Raw genomic sequence first — 20,113 nt, forward strand, 5'->3', positions numbered from 1 at the left:
GATCCTCAGAACTGTGAGGCAGATGTGCTAACCAATCGTCCACTGTGCCGCCTGGGGAGTAACGAATTTCATGTAATTTAATTACAAAATGTATGTAAGTGTAATCATGTGTAATCATTATCATGTGCCATTCTGCTGTAGTCTCAAACATGAGTTTTTTTGTTTGTTTTTTTTCCAAATGTGACCTTGCAGCGCCACCTTGTGGTGCAATGTTACTTTGAGATTTTGAAAAGGTTTGACTCAGTGGCAGCACGGTGACAGACTGGTTAGCACATCTGCCTCACAGTTCTGAGTTCCTCGGTTCAAATCTGGCCTCGCTTACGAGTTTGCATGTTTTCCCCATGCCTGCGTGGGGTTTGTCCGGGTACGCGTACGACTACCAAAAATAAGAGTGTTGAATATCAAATGAGAGAAATGGAGATTTTTGAATGTATCTGTGTCATGAAGCATACGTGTTTCTACGTGTTTTTGAGTGTACTGAATCATCCGAAGCCGTTCATTCGTTCAAAAGGTTCGCTCACCGAATCGTTCAGTTCTTTTTCACAAAAATCATTCAAGTGCTTCCTCATTCATTTAATGATCCATCCGTCAGGTGCACGTTCACTCAACACATTCACCGAAGGACTATGCGTCGTTGTTGTTGTTGTTGTTGTTGTCATGCATTGTAAATTAGGAAAGGTGGGGAGAAATTATTATTCGAGGGGACACCAGAGTGTGGCTGCTTCCCTTTGAAAGTTTCCAGAGCTGAAAATTCCCGGAATGTTGCGCGTGTTCGGATAGAATTGTACTGTGAAGCTGTTTGTAGCATGCACTGAGTGTGCTGCAGGGGGCGCCAGAGGTCTGCACATTTCTTACAATGACCTCAAACGGCGACATTTAGCCAGGGATTGAATTTGTTTATTGTAGAATTTTGGCACATGGCAAGTAGTCATGAACACGACTTTTATTTAGCTGCGGTGTTTATTTTCTTAATTTAAACGTTAATGTATGAAAAAGTTCCGATATTTCCGATGGTTGCTGAAGGCAGCGAGCGAGGTTCTAAATTAGAAGCAGATTTTGGGAGGTGGAAGGAGTGGCTTATTTCCAAACTTCTGCTTCCCGAGCCAACGGAGTCGTCTTCCTCCCAGATGGACCGATAAACCTCGCTGTAAACACCTGGGAAAATACGACGAGGACTACAAAAAAACAAAAACAAACAAACAAACAAAGGTAAACGCATTTTGTAACACAGAAGTGAGGTTTATGGGTGTCGCCGCGTACGTCAGTTTGCGGTCCTTTTGCTAACTGCTGTGTTGAGTTAAATGAAAGTTCCGCTCTCAGTACTGTCGCGTGGAAATCACCCAGTGAGGTGCCGCGGAGTAATAGTTGGTTCTCGGGGGCATTTTAGCTTTTGGGGTGGCAGAACATTTTCAATCTTTCACTCTGATTTGGTGGTGACATATTCCGACCAATGTGACTCATAAGGCGACGTCATTTTTCAGCCACTCATCGTCATCATCATCATCATCATCATCATCATCATCATCATTCAGTCACTTAGTCTACACAGACTGATCAGTTTTATGAAGACCGACTGTTAAATCAATTTTCCCATTTCTAAGCAAGAGGAGCAATTGTGTGTCTACTCCAGTGATTCCCAACCAGTGTGCCGTGGGAAACGATCACGTTTTACTTAATTGCTCTAAAATATATATTTAGCATTTATTTCTTCTGTGTAAAATATTTTACAATAAAGAATGTATCTTTGTTCATCTATTTATGCCAGTGAGGCGTAGTGACACACAGAAGAAACAAATTCCCCTTCTATTAGATGGCAGGAAGCACATACAGTAATTAATTTATCCACTTTTTGTGACATTTTTGTTTGTTGGTGTGCCTTGAGATTTTGCAATTGTAAAATATGTGCCTTTGCTCCATAAAGGTTGGAAATCACTGGTCTACTCCCTGAGATATTTCCGTTTTGAGTGAATTATAGGCTACGGTGTTCATTGCTGTCACTTTTAAACACCACACTACTACGTCATTAAACCGGTTCATAAAAGTGAGTCATTTCAAAGCTGTCCGTGATGAATACATCTCGGGTTTTCCGAGAAGTCACTTGATTTCCCCCCCTTTAAGGAAATCTTGGGTGCGCATCACTTTCTTGGCTAAGCGTATGCATATTGAAATGCTATGGTTAAGCATGTCAAATATAGTCTTTTAAAATATATTAATATATATATTCACTTATTGGTCAGTTCATTCCCCCCCACCTGCTGTTTTGTAGTATTAAACCATGACTATGATCATCTGCACGAAAGACCATAAAGAATAGTACGGTACTGTTCTTCAAAAGTCATAGAATATGTCATCATTTTTGCGTATTGTGGAGCTCTAATTGGCTCGTCAAGTTTCTGGGATTCACAACACACTTTTTCATGTTATGTTCAACTTCAATCTAATCTAGGGTTTAGAGATTGTCATCACTCATATTTAAGATGCAAATTCAACACAACTACTTTTGAGGGTCATCTACCTGCAAAAGCAAACTGGAACTCTTCATTCGTTTAGGGATTAGATTTTTCATTTCCCCTGACAACTAGCGGAAATCCTACACGTGGCTCACAAGCTAGAGTTAAATGTTTAGTATCAAGAGCAAAACTCGTGTCTGAACATTGACAGGCATTCTTTTCCCAGACAAATGCTTTGCTTTTCAAAGTCAGTTTTGTGCACTAAGCTTTCAAATAACTCAACACGTATGCAGCCAACAATGGGGAGTAGAACAACAAATAGCCAGCTGGAGATTTTGGCTGAAAGCAGAGTCATTGGGTGACGACATAGCAGAACAATTTGCCAAGCCAACAGAATAATTTGCAATGGGTATATTCACCGGATAGGAACATATGAATAGTTGAAACTACTTTTCATCGGGCTGTCATGAAGACTTCTGTATGACCACATGTATTGTTACATGCCATGTAGATTGTTTATCGTCAGAACACGGGTCAACATTTTATTTAATAATTAGTCATGAAATAGTTTCGTAATAATTATTCTGTGCGCACTTGGATAATATTTATCCAGGGAGTGCGGACAGTAGGCTAGGCGAAAAATAAATTCATTCATTCATCCAATCAACAATTAAAGTAACTCTCAACAATCAATTACTGTAATTGACTCATCACTTATTATTATGGTGGCCACACATGACGTCCAATTTTAAGGCGGACAGGTTCTGAGTTTGTTCTGAGATAATCTCCATTTCATGTCATAAATGTAAATCAGTATGCAAAAAATACATACAATAATAATCATACATAATAATAATAATCTCGATCATCTAGTGATCACATTTTTCTTGACTCTGCAGATAACTAATGCTCAATATTATGGTCCTTCCCATTTACCCGAGACCTGTATAGTGGAACTGTAAATGACTCATTAAATCAGAATTGAATTCCAAAATAAACACACCCGAGCCCGAAGACTTTACCTCCCTTGACATGGAGGGATTTCTGTTAAAATAGGGTGATGCAACTATTATTTCAAGCACTTGTGCACTGGAAGGCCTGAAAAATCCATCAGATCTTTGATGAGTATACATTGTGGTCAGGGGCCGCCACAGCGAGTCACTAGCAAGATTTGTTTGGCACAGTTTTTAGGCCAGATGCCCTTTCTGACGAAACATCAATTATTATTATTTTTTTTTATCCAGGCTTGGTACCAGCAATGGCCGGGTTTTGGGGCACTGGTGATTTTCGGTAGTGAAAATGCAGATGATGACAAATTTTGTGAAAATGCATGTGATGCGCAATTTCTTGACAACAGATCAAGAGCAAAAACTGGCATACTTTTAATAAAGTTGTAGTGGGGAACTTGATGATTCAGATGCAGTCTGTTGTGCTTGCCTTAAAAATAATTGCCTATGCTTTCGACATTTTTTGTTTGTTTGTTTGAAGTGTTTAACGTGGCGGTCTCAGTTTTATTGCTCAGCTGGGATTACTGTCATGTATGGCATCTTTTCTTTGCACTGTCATGTCCACCGCAGGTAAGGTGAATCTACGTTATATCGTATCGTGTAATCGAGCCAAAAGACTCCCACATGCAAGCACTGGTTTAATTTGCGTGCCTGTATCTTTAAATGCTCTCTCTCTCTTTCTCTTTCTTTCTCCCTCCCTCTCTATCTCTCTCTCTCTCTTTCTCTTTCTCTTTCTTTCTCCCTCTCTCTCTCTCTCTCTCTCTCTCTCTTTCTCTTTCTATTTCTTTCTCCCTCCCTACACTCGCTGGACCCCGCTGCCTGCCCTCTTCTGCTCCTTTTGAGCAGGAAGTGTCCGTGTCTCCTCAGCGGTCCAAAAACCTTTGTTTCACGTCTTTTAATTAAAAAAAGAAAACCTTGCACTCGGTTTAGTTTTCAAGTAAACTCCCACAGATAGTGGCAATGTAAAGCTTGAAGCCTCTTTTTTTTAAGAATATTTACTAATTATATCAGCCAAAGTGCTGCTTGTTGTCAAGTGAGTGGAGCCCCCTGCTGCCATACAGCACTTGTTTCTCAGGTTTGGGCTCGCAAGTCAAAGCAAAATCTCGGCCAATTGACTGCTCGTCACTCGAAAAACCTGTAAATCAGGTCACCGGTATCTAGAGGCACCACTGTATGGCATTATTATGTTATGCTGTGTTCTGTATCCAGACTTGACACTGTATTGACAGATAATTGATTGGTTCACAGGAGGACCCTGAAAGCCAAAATGTAAATACTGTACTGTATGTCGTGGCACATCTGAAACAATTGTGAGAATATGCACCTGATCACAAGTGGTTATTATTGTGATATAGTATGTTTTACAGAATCTGAAACATATTTTTGCTCTAAGGTATTGTAAACAAGCTGAAACTGGCCACAGAACCCAGGGCAAAGTTTCCTTTGCTGAATTCCATTCACTGCTTACAGTCCCAGACTAACCTGTTGAGCAAGCTGACACTCAAATTAATGTAGTTGTTTGTGATGATGTAATTGCCAGCTGTTTCTACGGAGGAGCACTATGCCAATTCGGTCTCTGTGTGGCTCACAATCAAAAAAAAGTTTGTCTGATATCCATGTCGTCATTACGGTGATGCTGATTAAATAAAAAAATAACAACCAAAAACTCAGTGACCGGTTTGCTCTCACACTACAACTAGTTTTCATGAGTGGCTGACCGTCGGCTACTAGCTTTGTTGCGATAAAAAATTTGAATCGCAGATGGACGGCATTGCAATGTCGCGGATGTAAATGCCAATGAACAATTCCATGTCTCATGAGAAACAAATCTCTGAATTAACTTTACACGGCCTTTAAATTATGACGATTGCTTCGTTATAAATGCAATAGCCCTGTGAATATTCTCATTCATCCATGTCATTTCATTCTCAGGGCATTGAATCGATCGCAACTGCACTGTTCTGGTTCTGGTTGCTTCATCAATTCATGCAACAAGGCTTAGTTGCCTGACTTGTTGTGGAAAAACTAGGTGTGTTTTTCCACACCAACTCAGGCTAGTTTGTGCTAAGGATTGAGATCTTCAAAGACAACCAGAACAGTCCAGTTGCGATTGATTCAATGCTTTGTTGTTGCTCTGCAATACATTTTGGGTTCAGTCCTTTGTTTTGTGCAGTTTTTAACACATATTGCCAATTTAGGTTTCGTTTTAATCGACCCAAATCCTCAATAAGGACACATCCCTTTTCAGCAGTTTTATGCAAAATCTGACTTCATATAAAAGTTCAAGTCTGACATCTAACTTGCTGACCCAATGTAGTGTGATTTACATTATGCATGTTCATTTTGTGATGTTTCCCCCCCCCCCCCCCCCCCCGTGGCCAAATTGGCCTAGATTTATTATTATTTTTAAATTGATAAAAGCAAATTTGGGTGAATGGGTGTGAGTGATTAGTTTATGCTGTATGTGGTACGTACTGTATTTCTTTCTGCTTCTTAGTACCTGACCACGCTGGTATTTACCAATAAATTAATATCATTCAGGTCTGTGGTAGTGTGTTGATCAATTATTCTTGAAGGGTCTGTAGAAGCATTTGTAAACCCCCCATGACATCTGCTGTTAAATGATTATTTCATGGGGTGTTGAGGAAATAGCCTTAGGGTTGACTGCAGCGTCTTAAAGTAGCTATAATTACCACAGAGATCTGACTTAATTGGAAGTGACACAAACCATCGTTTGACTTAGTAACCACTAACCAGCATTTCTAAGTCATTGAGCTACAACCTATTCATGGCGCAGTTTGGTGATAAACCTCTATTTATATTTTCTTCTTAGCAATAACATGGTTTCAGTTTGCTATCTACTCTACATACATTAGCAGCTCTCTCTCTCCCTGACAAGGACTGATAAGGCCAATGTGAACGCTGAGCGGATTAAGTCCTTTTGTTTTGCTGTTACCGCAGGTTAGCGGAGCTCCATTTAGGACGGCAGTAGCTGATTTAGGGGAGCTGGGTCTTTGTTCTCTGTATGACATTGGGACCCTGTGACTGCGTTATGTGTATGCACATGAAGGAAGTGAAGGCAAAGGGTGCTGTGTTGAAAGAGCTGCATTTGCTTCATAGACTGAGGAGCTTGAAATGTCCGTCATGTCAGACTGCCTTAAGTGCATTAGAATGGGAAGAAGCAACAGGTATGTGTCCTTATCACTTGACTGAGTAATGCTTTGGACTGGTAAATGTTTGAGATAAGATTAGCACAGGCACAGTCATTGTTACTTTATTTAAATGGAGCGGAATCAGGCTTCTAGGTGTCTCATCTGATTGGGTATGCTGTAATTTCATGGAAAATATGCCCAATAAATACAAGATAAAGATGAAGCTGAATACAATGCAATGTTCATTCATGGCACTCTTTAGAGATACTGTAATTTCCAACCACCTAGTTGCGTTTGGTGACCAACCATGCAGTTATTGAAACTCTAAATGCTTAGTTTTATCAAACGTGGACTAACACGTTAATACAATTAATCTTCAGTCTAATTACGCTGTACACATTTATGTCATAAATATATATATTTCGTATATAGGTGGTATATATATGTGTGTGTGTATATATATATATATATATATATATATATATATATATATATATATATATGCATGTATATGTGTGAAATAAATATAAATATAATATATAAAAAGTAATATATAATAATAAATAAATGATTATGAAAACATCTCTCTAACTTACCACATGTCCTGCTTCCCTGCAGGATGGAGTCCTCATGTCTGGACCTGGCCCTGGAAGGTGAAAGACTCTGTAAGGCTGGAAATTATCACGCTGGTGTGTCTTTCTTTGAGTCTGCCATCCAGGTTGGAACCGAGGACCTCCAAATCCTCAGCGCTATCTATAGCCAGCTTGGCAATGCTTACTTTCACTTGCAGGAGTACAACAAAGCCCTGGAGTACCATCGACATGATCTCACACTTACAAGGTAGGAAGTTAACTGCTCAGTCTCATAATTATTTTAAGACATTAGATTGGGGGGGGATTTTGAGCAAAAAGCTAATCGAAAACAAACAATTCTTAACATGGTTTTCAGTCACATTCATGTCAAAGTCAGGGTTAAATGTTAATGATTTTTATTTCATTTATTTATTTGAAATATCTTTTTTTATTATCTGTCCTGTTCAGCTGCATGGCCATGCAGAGTAGTGGATGTGTATACCTTTTGTGTTGGAACAGTTTTACTGTGCAACAGGGGAGTTTGAAATACTCCCTCTCCTTATTTTTCAATTTTTTAATATTTCTTATGTTTATTGAAAATGCAGCCAGACAGAAAAGGGTTTTAGGGCACAGACAGAGGGACAAAACGGACAAGGGGATTAGGGGTGTGAACCCCAGCAGAAGAATAGTTACACAGTCTAGATATTTGACAAAAGTCAAATCGTGTTCTTATTTGTGGATGGGACACACACCCAGTGAGGACATGCAACAACTAACCAATAGGACAAGATGAGAGAGGACGGAAAAGGGCAGGACAGTATAGGATGTGGGAAATGAGCTAGGCAGTGCTACTGATGAGTGGTGCGGTTGAATGCTTTTATAGTGTCTAAACATTTGTAAGAACCTGTCAGTTGATATCATAATATAACCTGTATTATTGTTAGTGGTCCCAGCACAAGCAATTAAAGCCTATAGCGTGTCTATGGAACCTATTAGTGAATGAACACCATATCACATGAATGTTCGTCAACTGGTGTACGGAGTTGCTGAGCCAGCACATTCAGGAAGCCCGACGCTACCCACCTCCCAGACGGGTGTATAATGCATTAAAACTGGAGGAGTGCCAGGGCAGAGAAGAGGGGTGACCAGACCGGAGACCAGCACAGATGTGGCAGGACCCGGCCCGATGGCCGCCTCATCAAAATGTGCTGAGTGTGTGAAGTAGGAGGGTAGACTCCTGCGGGCCCGGCCCGACCGGCTGGAAGACCACAGAGAAAAGGGGAGCAGCCCCTCTCCACCCCACAGACCAGCAGTCTAAAATAAGAAGATATGATTTGGTCACATTACGATACGTTGCATGTTATTGATAACTGGGTTGTCATTCATCTTTTAGGACAATTGCCGATGAACTTGGTGAGGCCAAAGCCAGTGGCAACCTTGGGAACACATTAAAGCTTTTAGGACGCTTTAATGAAGCTGTGGTTTGTTGCCAAAGACATTTAGACATCACCAGAGCTATGTGCGATAAGGTGGGTATGAATAATTCTTAATATTTATGAGCATGGATCGAGTAATAACTTGAATATTGTGTTGTCTTTACGCACTCGAAAAAGTTTCACCTTAGTGAAGATGGATTTCCCAAAAGAGACGTGCCAAAAATATTAAATTCAGAAGGGGGCGCATTAATTTTTCACACAGGGCCAGACTGAATGAATCTGCTGACTTGTAAGTGTAAAATTTGGCTCGGTAAAGAAGTGCTACCAATGTTGCCATCCACAAAAGAAAAGAGAGCATTTCTTATATCAATGTGGCGTTATAGCTTGAAGAGTAACACCACAAACTGCAAAAACGATTTGAGAACCTCATTTGATTGATTGATTTATTTATTTATTTTACCAGCTGTATTCATCTAGTATTCAAACTGCTTTTTTTTGTTGTCCAAAACAAATTGAGAATCAGCCATGGCACTAATGACACTACAGCAATTGAAGTGCTTGTGGAATGATGCGTAACAACCCTAAGTTGGTGTTTCTGTGAGCTTTTCAAGAAACCTTTTGAGGGGTAAGTTAAAAGTAAAGTTAATTGGTCCATCAGAATAGTCAAAGTGAACGCATCCCTAGACTTGTCTGGATGCATTTTTGGTGACTGTCTGGAGAGTCCTATCTGTCTATGAGCCCAAACCACATGCTGTCTATTCAGAAAAACTTTAAATATTTTCACATCTGACCATAATGAACCTACCCACTGAGTGTTGATTCATCCCAGATGCGTCCACGCCTACGGAATACTACAGCACTTATGGAGACACTGAGCATGAGGCTTCTTTTTTGGCAGTTAGAAATGTTAGCTTGCATTTTAGCTTGCATTTGTAAATGTAACTACTTATGGTTTTACGCATTCTTCTGTCCACAAAAAAACAATGATTTCTTTCATTCATATTTGTTTTAAAATTGTGCCTATTTGTGCCATCAGTATGACATTATTCTATGTACAGTAGTTGGTCTTAACTGATTGCTGCTTTTGCACACAATTACAGTAAAACCTAAATCTATTGAAACCCCCTTTAAATCCTTAATTAAATGTGTTGAAGGTCTGACTGTTAGGAAGTTTATGAATTATTTTTACAAATGAAATTAAATTGAGCAGACCAAATTAATAATAATAATAATAAATTGAAATCCTGTCTTTTGTGAGCTGTTTGCCAAGTTCTCTTTTTGGAAATTTAGAAATCTATCTATTACAATATGTTTGCAGCGCAACAGTCACATGACACTTTGGGTGTACTCTGTAACTATGTTAAATAAAGCACAAGACTCAACTTGTGCAAGCAAGTCTACTGTCAGTGTATTTTAAGTATATTATTACAACACTGCTGGTTACTGCGGCCTCCATCAGTGAAAATCTGTTGTGCACGCTGTAGGTTGGGCAGGCTCGAGCGCTGTATAATTTTGGGAATGTTTACCACGCCAAGGGCAAAAGCATCTGTTGGTCGGGGACAGAGCCAGGAGAGTTTCCAGAGGAAGCAAGGATAGCCCTGCGCAAAGCTTCACAGTACTATGAGTGAGTTTGTACCACTTTCTGTCTCTTAACTTTGTTTACGTTGTTTCCCCCCCCCCCCCCCCCCCATTGTTATTAACACCAAGCGATGCTGCAAGCGTACCTCCCCCTGTATGGTGTTCATGTGAAGGGTCCTCTACTGTGTGAACGTGACACAAATGCTGAATTCTCTGCCTGTTACCATTTTATTTCTTAGAAATTGGAAAATGTTAAGTGCTGGTTTTAAACATCATCGAAGCTGCTTTGGTTGTGCGACCTTTTAAATAAACATTTAGGCTTGTTCAAAATTATCTAGATGTTTTTTTACTGACTGTCCCTGCTGCGTTTTCAAATCTTGTAACTTTGACCTTTAGTTTTTTTCCAGACTTTGAGCCAAGGCATGTATTTTCCATCCATCCATTTTCTGCACCGCTTATCCTCACTAGGATCGCGGGCGTGCTGGAGCCTATCCCAGCTATCTTTGGGCGAGAGGTGTGGTACACCCTGAACTGGTTGCCAGCCAATCGCAGGGCACATACAAACAAACAACCATTCGTACTCACATTCACACCTAAACCCACGCAGGCACGGGGAGAACATGCAAACTCCACACGGTCCTCAGAACTGTGAGGCAGATGTGCTAACCAGTCATCCGCCGGCATGTGTTTTGCATTTTTTTTAAAAACTCAACTCATGGCACATCACCAAACAAAAATATATTCTGTATACTGAAATAAAAATGATTCTGTGTCATCTCAATTTACTCACGAATTTACTTAGTGTGAAATTTGTGCCTGTTTAGTTGAAATGCGTACAGTAGCTATTCTGTTGTATGAATTGCAACAGGTGGTTACATAGGTTAATTGTACCTTCTGCCATCTAATGGAAGAGCAATTATTTTGTTCTGCCTGTCACTGTAAATCTCACTGGCATGACTAGATGAACAAACGTACATTATTTGTAGTAAACAATCCTTTTTGGCGCAATTAAGTGAAATCAGGCACCCCCTGATCTCTCATGTGGCACAGTGGTTTAGGATCACTACTAGAGGGGGCCTGATTTACTGAGATCCCAAATAGAGGGCATTAAATTGCCTTTTCACTTGTAACAGATTGCTCATAATGATGGTGGGTGTGTTGCGCATTAACTACTAAGATTACGATCGTTTACTAAGAAACCACGGAGTGGGTGCTAAATTGTGTGTTCACTTACTCTAACAGCTTGCCCGTTGACAACAGGTGTAAAAGTGGTGGAGACCACTGTATTTGAAACAGGGTTTTGGACTGGAAAATTTGTGAGCGCACCACAAGCGCAAGATGAAGTTTGAAGTGATGGAAATGGAAGTGTTAGTGTAAGAGGCAAACGTATTGCTGAGTTCTAGAAAGGAAGTCTATTGCTCTGATTATTTTGGGGACGCCAGCAACCGCATAAGCACATATTTTGTTTGATTTAACTCATCCCAAGTGCATGGATGTGTCTGCCCATCTTGACTAACATTGTATTTAAAACACCCCAAAACTGCTCTGTTGAGCTCAGCATCTCTTGTCACCATGCACTGAAATGACCCAGAGACAAGAAAATAAAGAGTTGAAAGCAGGTTTTGACATAGGTGATATGGCATGATTCCCTCTTTTGATTAGCTCCAAGTCAGCCCCTCGATCTTCCAAATTGCATTGCTGTCGCGATATTTGTTTCTGTCATTTTAAAAATGTTTAAACGAGTGGGAAAGTTCTCGCTGTCGGCTGTCATTTTGCCTGCGCTACGCTGGCACCGCTGTGCGTCCCATTTGCACCTGCCATTTGAGACGCAATATTTAAAGATGCAAAGTACGTCATTGCAAATCGTCTCAGGTTTGCTCAATTATATTGTGCGTGCTGAATGAAACTATTTGCATATACCGGTACTCCTGCCAGAACATGCTAAAAGAAGCAAAAGAACTGTGTGACAATTTTGCCCATTTGGCAGACACAATCCTGGGTGCGCCCATCCCCCTGGGTGCGAAGGGGAAACAATTCTTAGGATTCTCATATCTATGATAATAATTTACATTATAATATCATGCAAAAAAATTACAAATATTTTTTCCCCACATTAAATAATCTAATGTCGTAAAATCACCTTCTTTTGGTTGTCATTTTAGGGCAAACTTGTGCTTGGTGAAGGAATTAGGGGATCATGCAGCCCAGGGTCGCACCTATGGGAACCTTGGTAATACCTATTATCTTCTGGGAGACTTTGAAACTGCTGTAGCAGCACATGAAAAGGTGGGCTTAACACATGAAAAGTACACATCCACCATTTCAAATTAGGTTGCCTTTGCTCGTTAAGGTATTTTGATGCCTTTGCTTGTCTTGGCTACTTCAGAATGTTAACAATGAAACCTAGTTTTGATTCAAATAATTTTAACACGTCGATTTGTTATCTTTTACAGCGCCTACTTATTGCCAAAGAGTTTGGGGACAAGTCTGCTGAGAGGAGGGCACACTGTAACCTTGGCAATGCTCACATATTCCTCAGCCAATTTGAAGTGGCGGCTGGTCATTATAAGTAAGTCTAACTTTTTTTTTTTTTAAATCTGATTATAATAAGAAAAGAAGCCTTGTAGTTGTCTAATCTTATTCTGTTTCTAGTACAGTAAATAGCAGATCTATGTACTGCTTGAAATGAATCAAAAACTATAATGATTGAGCCTCACATATGAGGTCTTCAGGCAGTGCTCTTTAAAACTGGATTTGATACAGATCAGATAAAGAAGATGAGATCGGGGGGGCACAGGTTAACTGTCATTCCCCTGCACCCAAGACATTCTTTGACCTGGTTTCCTTCTTTGGTTTGCCCTAAGGAGGACTCTGCAGCTGGCCAGGCTTTTGAAAGACAAGGCAGTGGAGGCCCAAGCTTGTTACAGTCTGGGCAACACCTACACACTCCTTCAGGACTATGAGAGAGCCATTGATTATCACCTCAAACATCTGGTAATTGCTCAGGACCTTAACGACAGGTACTGGCCATACAGTGCATTCCTTTGTCCTGATTCTATGGCTAACTGGAAAACAAAAACACAAAAAAGTTCAGTTTTTACCATTAGCATTAGTTTACTACTGGCCTTTGGTTGGGAACAATCAAAGAATGAAAATTGTCCTCATTGCCATGTTATTTCAGTACATTGAATATTGTAAGCTCTTCTTTTGTGACCACTGAAATCCCAAGTAAATCTTATTACTTACAAATACTTTGGTAAGAAGCACCTTGACATCTGTTGTAATCAGCAAACATCTATACATATCTAAATTAGATATGGTTTGTGATTGGCACGAAATAATTATAAAAGGGAGAGAGCCAAAAAATAATAATTTGCTGTTAATGAGTTTATCACATTCACTGTTACGGAATGTTGTCATAGTAGTGCATTTTCACATTTTGAATAACAGTGAAGGCCTTCCCCTGTCATATGTAATTTCAAGCTGTGTTTGTGTGTTCTTCTTCAGGATTGGTGAAGGAAGGGCATACTGGAGTCTAGGAAATGCCCACACCGCCCTGGGGAACCATGAGCAAGCAATGCACTTTGCTGAAATACATCTGGAAATTGCCAAAGAGGCGAGTGATTACTGTTTACTACGTCCTTCCTCTGAGTCGTCGTGTTGCAGAAACATCCCCATTTACCGTTTATAGCGGGAACAGCACTCGACAAGAACTGCAGTACCAATACCTACAGTCCACTTTCCTGTTTTAAAATGGACTTGCTCTTAAACCTGTAAAGGCCTTTTTACACTGCAGTTGGCAGCACGCAAGCTGGCGTCAACATTCCCATTCATTGTGTATGTGCTGACTGGATGGGACCACGGAATGCTGTGTCGCGCCGTGGCAAGTGCAGAGGGCAGCTGACTTGACGCGACGAGAGCGGCGTCGCAGTGATGTCAGAAAGCGCTTCCAATAGGAGAGGGGATGGCAGAGTGATTTCTGAGTGCTATTTTGGCGGACTTGTACTGTAAACAGCAAGGGGGAAGAAATGGAGAAAGTCATAATAAATACGGTGTCCCAGTGTTCCGAGCTTTGGAACAAGAGAAACATGACCGGGAATGTATCTGCAGGAGGCTTTCAAACTGCTCCCTGTTCAGCCCGAAATACACCTCGAACTATACTCGCGAACGACTTTATAAACTCTGAGATCCTGCCGAGATATTAGTTTGGGTTGCGCATGTTTTTATTTTCACCGCCTCTTTAAAACAAACAAAGCCAGGATTTTCTTCTACAACAATTACAAATACATTGCCAAGTTGCAGCCTGCTCAGCAGGGAAAGCCTACTGACCTCCTTGTGGGCTGCTACGTCAAGCACTTCTAAATATGGACATGGTGGGCATTGGTCGCACCATTGTTGTTGTCCTTGAGCACGGCATATTCGCGGATTCACCTATTCAGATATTTTTAAATTTGTATTTTATTTTTTTTGGTAACGCTTATTGGCTTTATTTCCCCGCTTATTCAATAGTTTTGGGGGGTTTAATTAAAAAACAATTTTTTCAATGCAATTATAATGAGCAGCAATTATTCACGGATTTTCACTAGTTGTGGTGAGAATGCCCGTTTCCTATCCCCCAGGAATAGCAGGGGCCCACCTTACATAACTATAATTCATTGTGCTCATTCATTAGAGCCCATACCTCCATCAAGGCTGAACTGTTAACAAAAGTGAACAAGGCTGAACTGTTAACAAAAGTGAAAAGAATTGTGGAGAGTCACATTTTTATTTGTTTGTATTGTCCATCTCTTTGTCAGGCTACTGCCATTATGATTCTTGTGGGTGGGGAGTTCCAGCACATTGCTCTATAATCCCACCAAAATGTAACAGACTCTTCTTTGGTCCATGCTTTGCCCCTCTGTAAAGTTTTGTTGAAATGTTTGTTTTTTGTGTGCGTTTTCTGAACGTGCCCGCCTATTTACTTTGGTACTATGTCATGATTGCTGTGAAGAATATGTTAAAAACAAAAAGCTGGTGTTGGCATAAACAGCCAAAACATGTTTTATTTTATTTACTTTATGGGGTCGTCACTTACCTGAATCTGTATGAATAAGTATGCACTTTTTCATTTGTTTAGACTGGAGACAAAAGTGGCGAGGCAACTGCACGGATGAATTTGTCAGACCTCCGGCTAGTTGTGGGCTTAAAGTCCAACATCTATTCCAACATCTTCAGAAAAACTAATAACACTGCTTTGTCAGTAAGCCACCAAAGTTACCTCAACATGTCAGGTAATTTTTAATAATTTGGTCAGTTTCAGTTTTCTCCTGCGAAAGTGTTTTAAATCACCAAAAGAGATTAAAAAAATATGTATATTTAATATTTATATTTTGGTCCAGTACTAAATACCTTGTTTTCAAGAATCCAAACAACTGCACTTTTAGCTGAACGTTTTGTGGAAAAGAAATCATCTTTGCACTCATGGTTTGTGATGGCAAAGTGTTTGCATTTGGCTAAATGTGTGTTTCAGGGATAAAGTCACCATCAAGGAAGCAAGGCAGTGCAGAGAACCTAGACCTGAGTTCAAATCAAACTGAAAATTCATTGCTGCATCAGGTTTGTGTAATATTTATGGTACCAGTTTTGTCAAGTGTACAGGCATCAAAAGATTTAGGCAAGACTATGACAATTCTGGATGTCTTTGTTAGTATTGCTATTTCTCAACACAATTTGCAGGACTGGGAGGAAGATAGACTCGCAAGGTCTTCAAAACATAACACAATAAAGGCTTCCACTAAGCTCTTCCTCTTTCACCGACTAAAAAGCAAGAACCGTAAAAACAACAGATCTCCAAAAGACCAGCATGACAACATGTCAGACCACTCAGTGCCTGATTTGGACCCACCAGTCTCTCCTAAGGTACTTTTTAATGCGGCAGCTTGCCCATGCACTCTCATGACAAATGCGACCGCATGTACTGTGATGTGTCAGAAAGGTTCCAGGACTGGTGTCACAAAATTACAAAGTTTTACCTTCTATGTTAACCCTTTCAGTACCCACACCACAGGGTCACATATGCAAGTCTGTATAATAACTTTTGTGTTTTTTCTTTTGTTTCCTGTAGCCAGCATCACATGACACGAATGAGGAGGATGTTTTTTTCGACCTCCTCTCTCGTTTCCAGGGAAACAGAATGGATGACCAAAGGTGCTCTCTTTTAGATGGCTCGAGCCATCAACCTGCCAGTTCCTCTCTCTCATCCACCCCACGTGTAGCTGAAAGGAAATGTAAGTCTGCCCCTGTGTGTCAACATCTGTATTCACACCATACTAAACTTGTTTTACTGTAGTCTTCAATTCAACGATAACAGGTATAGTCTGTCCACCTGGCTCATTATGGTGTGAATGCAGAATATCCACAAACTGTCCCTTAACATATTAGATGTTGTGAATTGTTGACTAAACGTACTACTCCACACCACATCGCTGCTTTTGAGAATCAAGCAAGTCAGAATCCTTTTATCGCCTTTGTCAGTTAAAGGCACATTTACAACTAGGATTTTTTTGTCTCGGTCCAATCGTGCAACATGAAACATAGATGGGAATGATTAAAATAAAAATTCAAATATAAATAGACTAAGAAGAAAAATAAACAATGTGCAATAAGCATCAGGTGTAGGTAGGTGTGACGTTTTAATGGGTGATACCAGCTTCTTCAGTGTTCATGAGTCTGATGGCCAAGAGGAAGAAGCCGTGCGTGTGGTGAGAAGTTCTGGTCCAAATGTACCGTAGCTTACAGCCTAAGGGGAGAGGATCAAACCGGCTGTGTCCAGAGTGAGTAGGGTCAGCTGTAATCCGACCTGCACGCCCCCGTGTCCTGGAGACGTACAAGTCCTGGATGGATGGGAGCCTGCAGTTGGTCACCCGTCTCCTGCCTTTTGAACCATCAATCAGGGATCATCATTGCATCTGTGATTTGTGAAAGATGCAGTCGGGATTAGTTTGTGCTTTGATTTCAATTTTGTGAATTACTTCATGAATCAAATGTTCATGTTCTTCATGAATCAAATGTATTGCCATCTGCAATCCTAATTTGCCTCCACTGTGTTGGAAAGTGACTGGCAAAAGTACAAGCGTCCATTTGTCATTTATTTTGGTGCATTGTTGCTGATTGTGTTTCTAGCTATACTGGAGTGCGAAGCACCATTGCAGGATCCTGGTCATTTCCTGGAGCTGCTGGCCAGCTCCCAGGCCCGTCGTCTGGACGACCAACGAGTCAGCCTGAGCCATTTTCCTGGCTTGAGACTCAGCACCTGCAACCGGCCCAGTACACCCTCCACCTCCAACGAAAACCAAGGCCCCTCACAAGGTAATGACAGATGAATTTCAAACTTCTTACTACTGCTCACTTTCGCCTATACATATTTCACATTTGCTTTCAATGCTTTTTCTGCCTGCTCCTTCCAGCCCCCATTTCCAGTACAGATCCAGCTCACACACCCTCCCAGTACAGCTGCATCGAGACCAGTACTAACCAGCCGGAGGGCGATGATGTCTTCTTTGACATGCTAGTTAAGTGCCAGGTGAGCAAAAGGTGTACTGGATTTATTTATTCTAGCAGTACATACAGTTAATGTGTAATTCATCAAGAGCATCAAATACATTTAAAAATTTTAAATGTAGAGGGTCTCTATACAGTGGATATACAAAGTCAACAGTATACAAATGCCAGGTTTTCTGATTTAAAAAAAAAAAAAAAAAAAAAAAAAAATGAGACCAAGAAAAAAATATATATATTAACTTTTTTTCACTTAATATAACCTGTATCACTCAATTGCAAAGTTTTTTTTTTTTGAGAGGGGAAGTTAAAATAAACAACTAAAATGATTGGTTGATACTGAACACAGCCACACATTTACAAGAGGATTTTGCACACTTGTGCAACCATATTATTATTCCAATCACATTCAAACTCACGTTGAAGGGAAGTCAGCACACACCTAAAAGCATTTAAAGTAACTCTAATTAACCGCAAATAGAGTTCAGTTGTTGTAGTTGCCTTTTCCTGAATTTTTATTTGGTTCAGCAGAAGCCTGAAGTTTTTGTGTAAGCACTGACTACTATTTTCTACTGTTCATTATTCCCTCCCTCTTGTCTAAGGCGGCAGGTTTTGCTGAAGAAAAACAGCCCCAAAGCATGATGCTGCCACCACCGTACTTCACGATTGGCATGCTGTTCTTTTGGTGCTGAGCATCATTGTGTTTGTGACAAACATACCGTTTGAAATGTTAAGCCTTGGTTTCACAGGCCCATAGCAACATCTCTCAAACTCATGTGAGAACGTGTTTCGGCCAGATGAAACCAAGGTTAAACTTTCTTGTCATACTCGTAAAAGGTATATTTGGCACGAGCACAACACTGCTAATCACCAAAAGAACACCAGACCAACAGTGAAGCATGATGGCAGAATCATGTTTTGGGGTCATCTTTCCTCAGCTGGAGCTAGGATCTTAGTCAAGGGGGAAGGAATTACAGTTTAAAATAGCCGTCAGTGTCAGCACAAAACAGTCAGGCTTCTGATAAAATGCAAAAAAATGTAAGGAAGATGCTACTAAAACACCTGACATTTATTTGGGGTATTTAGAGGTTTTAAATTGTGGCAGGTATGTGCTGATATCCATTTAACATGAGTTTGAATGTGATTTTCCCTGGGTACTCCAGTTTCCTCCCACATTCCAAAAACATGCATGGTAGGTTAATTGAAGACTCTAAATTGCCCATAGGTGTGAATGTGAGTGCACATGGTTGTTTGTTTATATGTGCCCTGCGATTGGCTGGCGACCAGTTCAGGCTGGACCCCGCCTCTCGCCCAAAGATAGCCGGGATAGGCTGCCGCACGCCCGCGATCCTAGTGAGGATAAGCGGTATGGAAAATTAAAGAATGTATTTACTTTTTATATCCACTCTGTCACTCATCAGCTTGAACAACGTTTCTGTGTCATTATTTCAGGGCTCCAGATTGAATGACCAAAGGTGTGCTGCTCCACCCTTTGCAACACGAGGACAAACTGTCCCAGATGAGGAGTTCTTTAGTCTCATCTTGCGTTCGCAGTCAAACAGGATGGAGGAACAGCGGGTCGGGCTCCCATCTGATGTCAGTCTGTCCAAACCAGACTGATGTAGTGTATGGAACTAAATTCAAATTTTGTATTATTTTAGGATTCAAAATGGAACTTCTGAGCTCCTGTTTTGTTTGTTTTTATTTTCTTAATACCATGTCAATGAAATGAAACTGAGCAGAAAGCATCAAGTATTCATGCTCTCCAATTATATGGGCAAGGTCATGTGGGGCGTGTGAAATATCACGAATACAAAGCTTCACACTGAGAGCTGTTGTCTTTGGTTAAGTGGCATATTTTCCCAGTGCCTCTCAATGACATTAAATGAAAAAGCCAAAATGAAAGCAAGAAGGAAATTATGAACTTCCCAAAACCTTTTGGTACTGGAAGACCCTTGCCATCATATACCCTCTGATGTGCAAACACACACACTTGGGCATCTTTTTGGATTGGTGTAGCCTTTCCTTCTAGTTTATTGTCAACCAAGTGTTCTTGTTTGGACATACTATATCTTACATGGGGGCCACATTCTCTGCTTCCCCAATGTCAAATCATTTGGAAAATGGTTGTTGGAACATGTACTGTGTTGTCCCTCGACCGAGGTGTCTCTGGACCAAAGGTTTCTTTGCCAGTCATAAAACAAATTTTGTTTAAAGTATTTCAAGCATGTATATTGCACTTTTGAGTGCCATGACTAATTATTTTTCTTCTTTAAGGTCACACTTTTCAAGGGACTAGAACTGGTGAAAAATATTTTTAATTTTATACTGATCAAGTCTCAAAACAAGCACCATAAAAAATAAAATCTTTTTATTCTCATG

At 40.4% G+C, this 20,113-nt stretch overlaps 1 protein-coding gene across 2 annotated transcripts; it reads left to right on the forward strand.

Moving 5' to 3' along the window:
* Positions 1–999: 999 nt before the first annotated feature.
* LOC133406150 (G-protein-signaling modulator 2-like) lies at positions 1,000–20,113 on the forward strand. Of its 2 annotated transcripts, none has more exons than XM_061683519.1 (15): positions 1,000–1,209; positions 7,228–7,449; positions 8,575–8,710; positions 10,153–10,241; positions 12,358–12,481; positions 12,649–12,764; positions 13,060–13,215; positions 13,703–13,811; positions 15,312–15,465; positions 15,705–15,790; positions 15,911–16,093; positions 16,299–16,461; positions 17,357–17,542; positions 17,641–17,756; positions 19,184–20,113. In XM_061683519.1, the coding sequence occupies exons 2-15, from the start codon at positions 7,229–7,231 to the stop codon at positions 19,349–19,351; spliced, it is 2,007 nt and encodes a 668-aa protein (XP_061539503.1). In that variant the 5' UTR covers positions 1,000–1,209; position 7,228; the 3' UTR covers positions 19,352–20,113. The 2 variants fall into 2 exon arrangements, with proteins under 2 accessions (XP_061539503.1, XP_061539501.1); XM_061683517.1 differs by having other exon boundaries at positions 1,002–1,209; positions 10,102–10,241.

This window comes from Phycodurus eques, chromosome 8 (genome assembly GCF_024500275.1).
Source record: "Phycodurus eques isolate BA_2022a chromosome 8, UOR_Pequ_1.1, whole genome shotgun sequence".
Classification (NCBI taxonomy): Eukaryota; Metazoa; Chordata; class Actinopteri; order Syngnathiformes; family Syngnathidae; genus Phycodurus; species Phycodurus eques.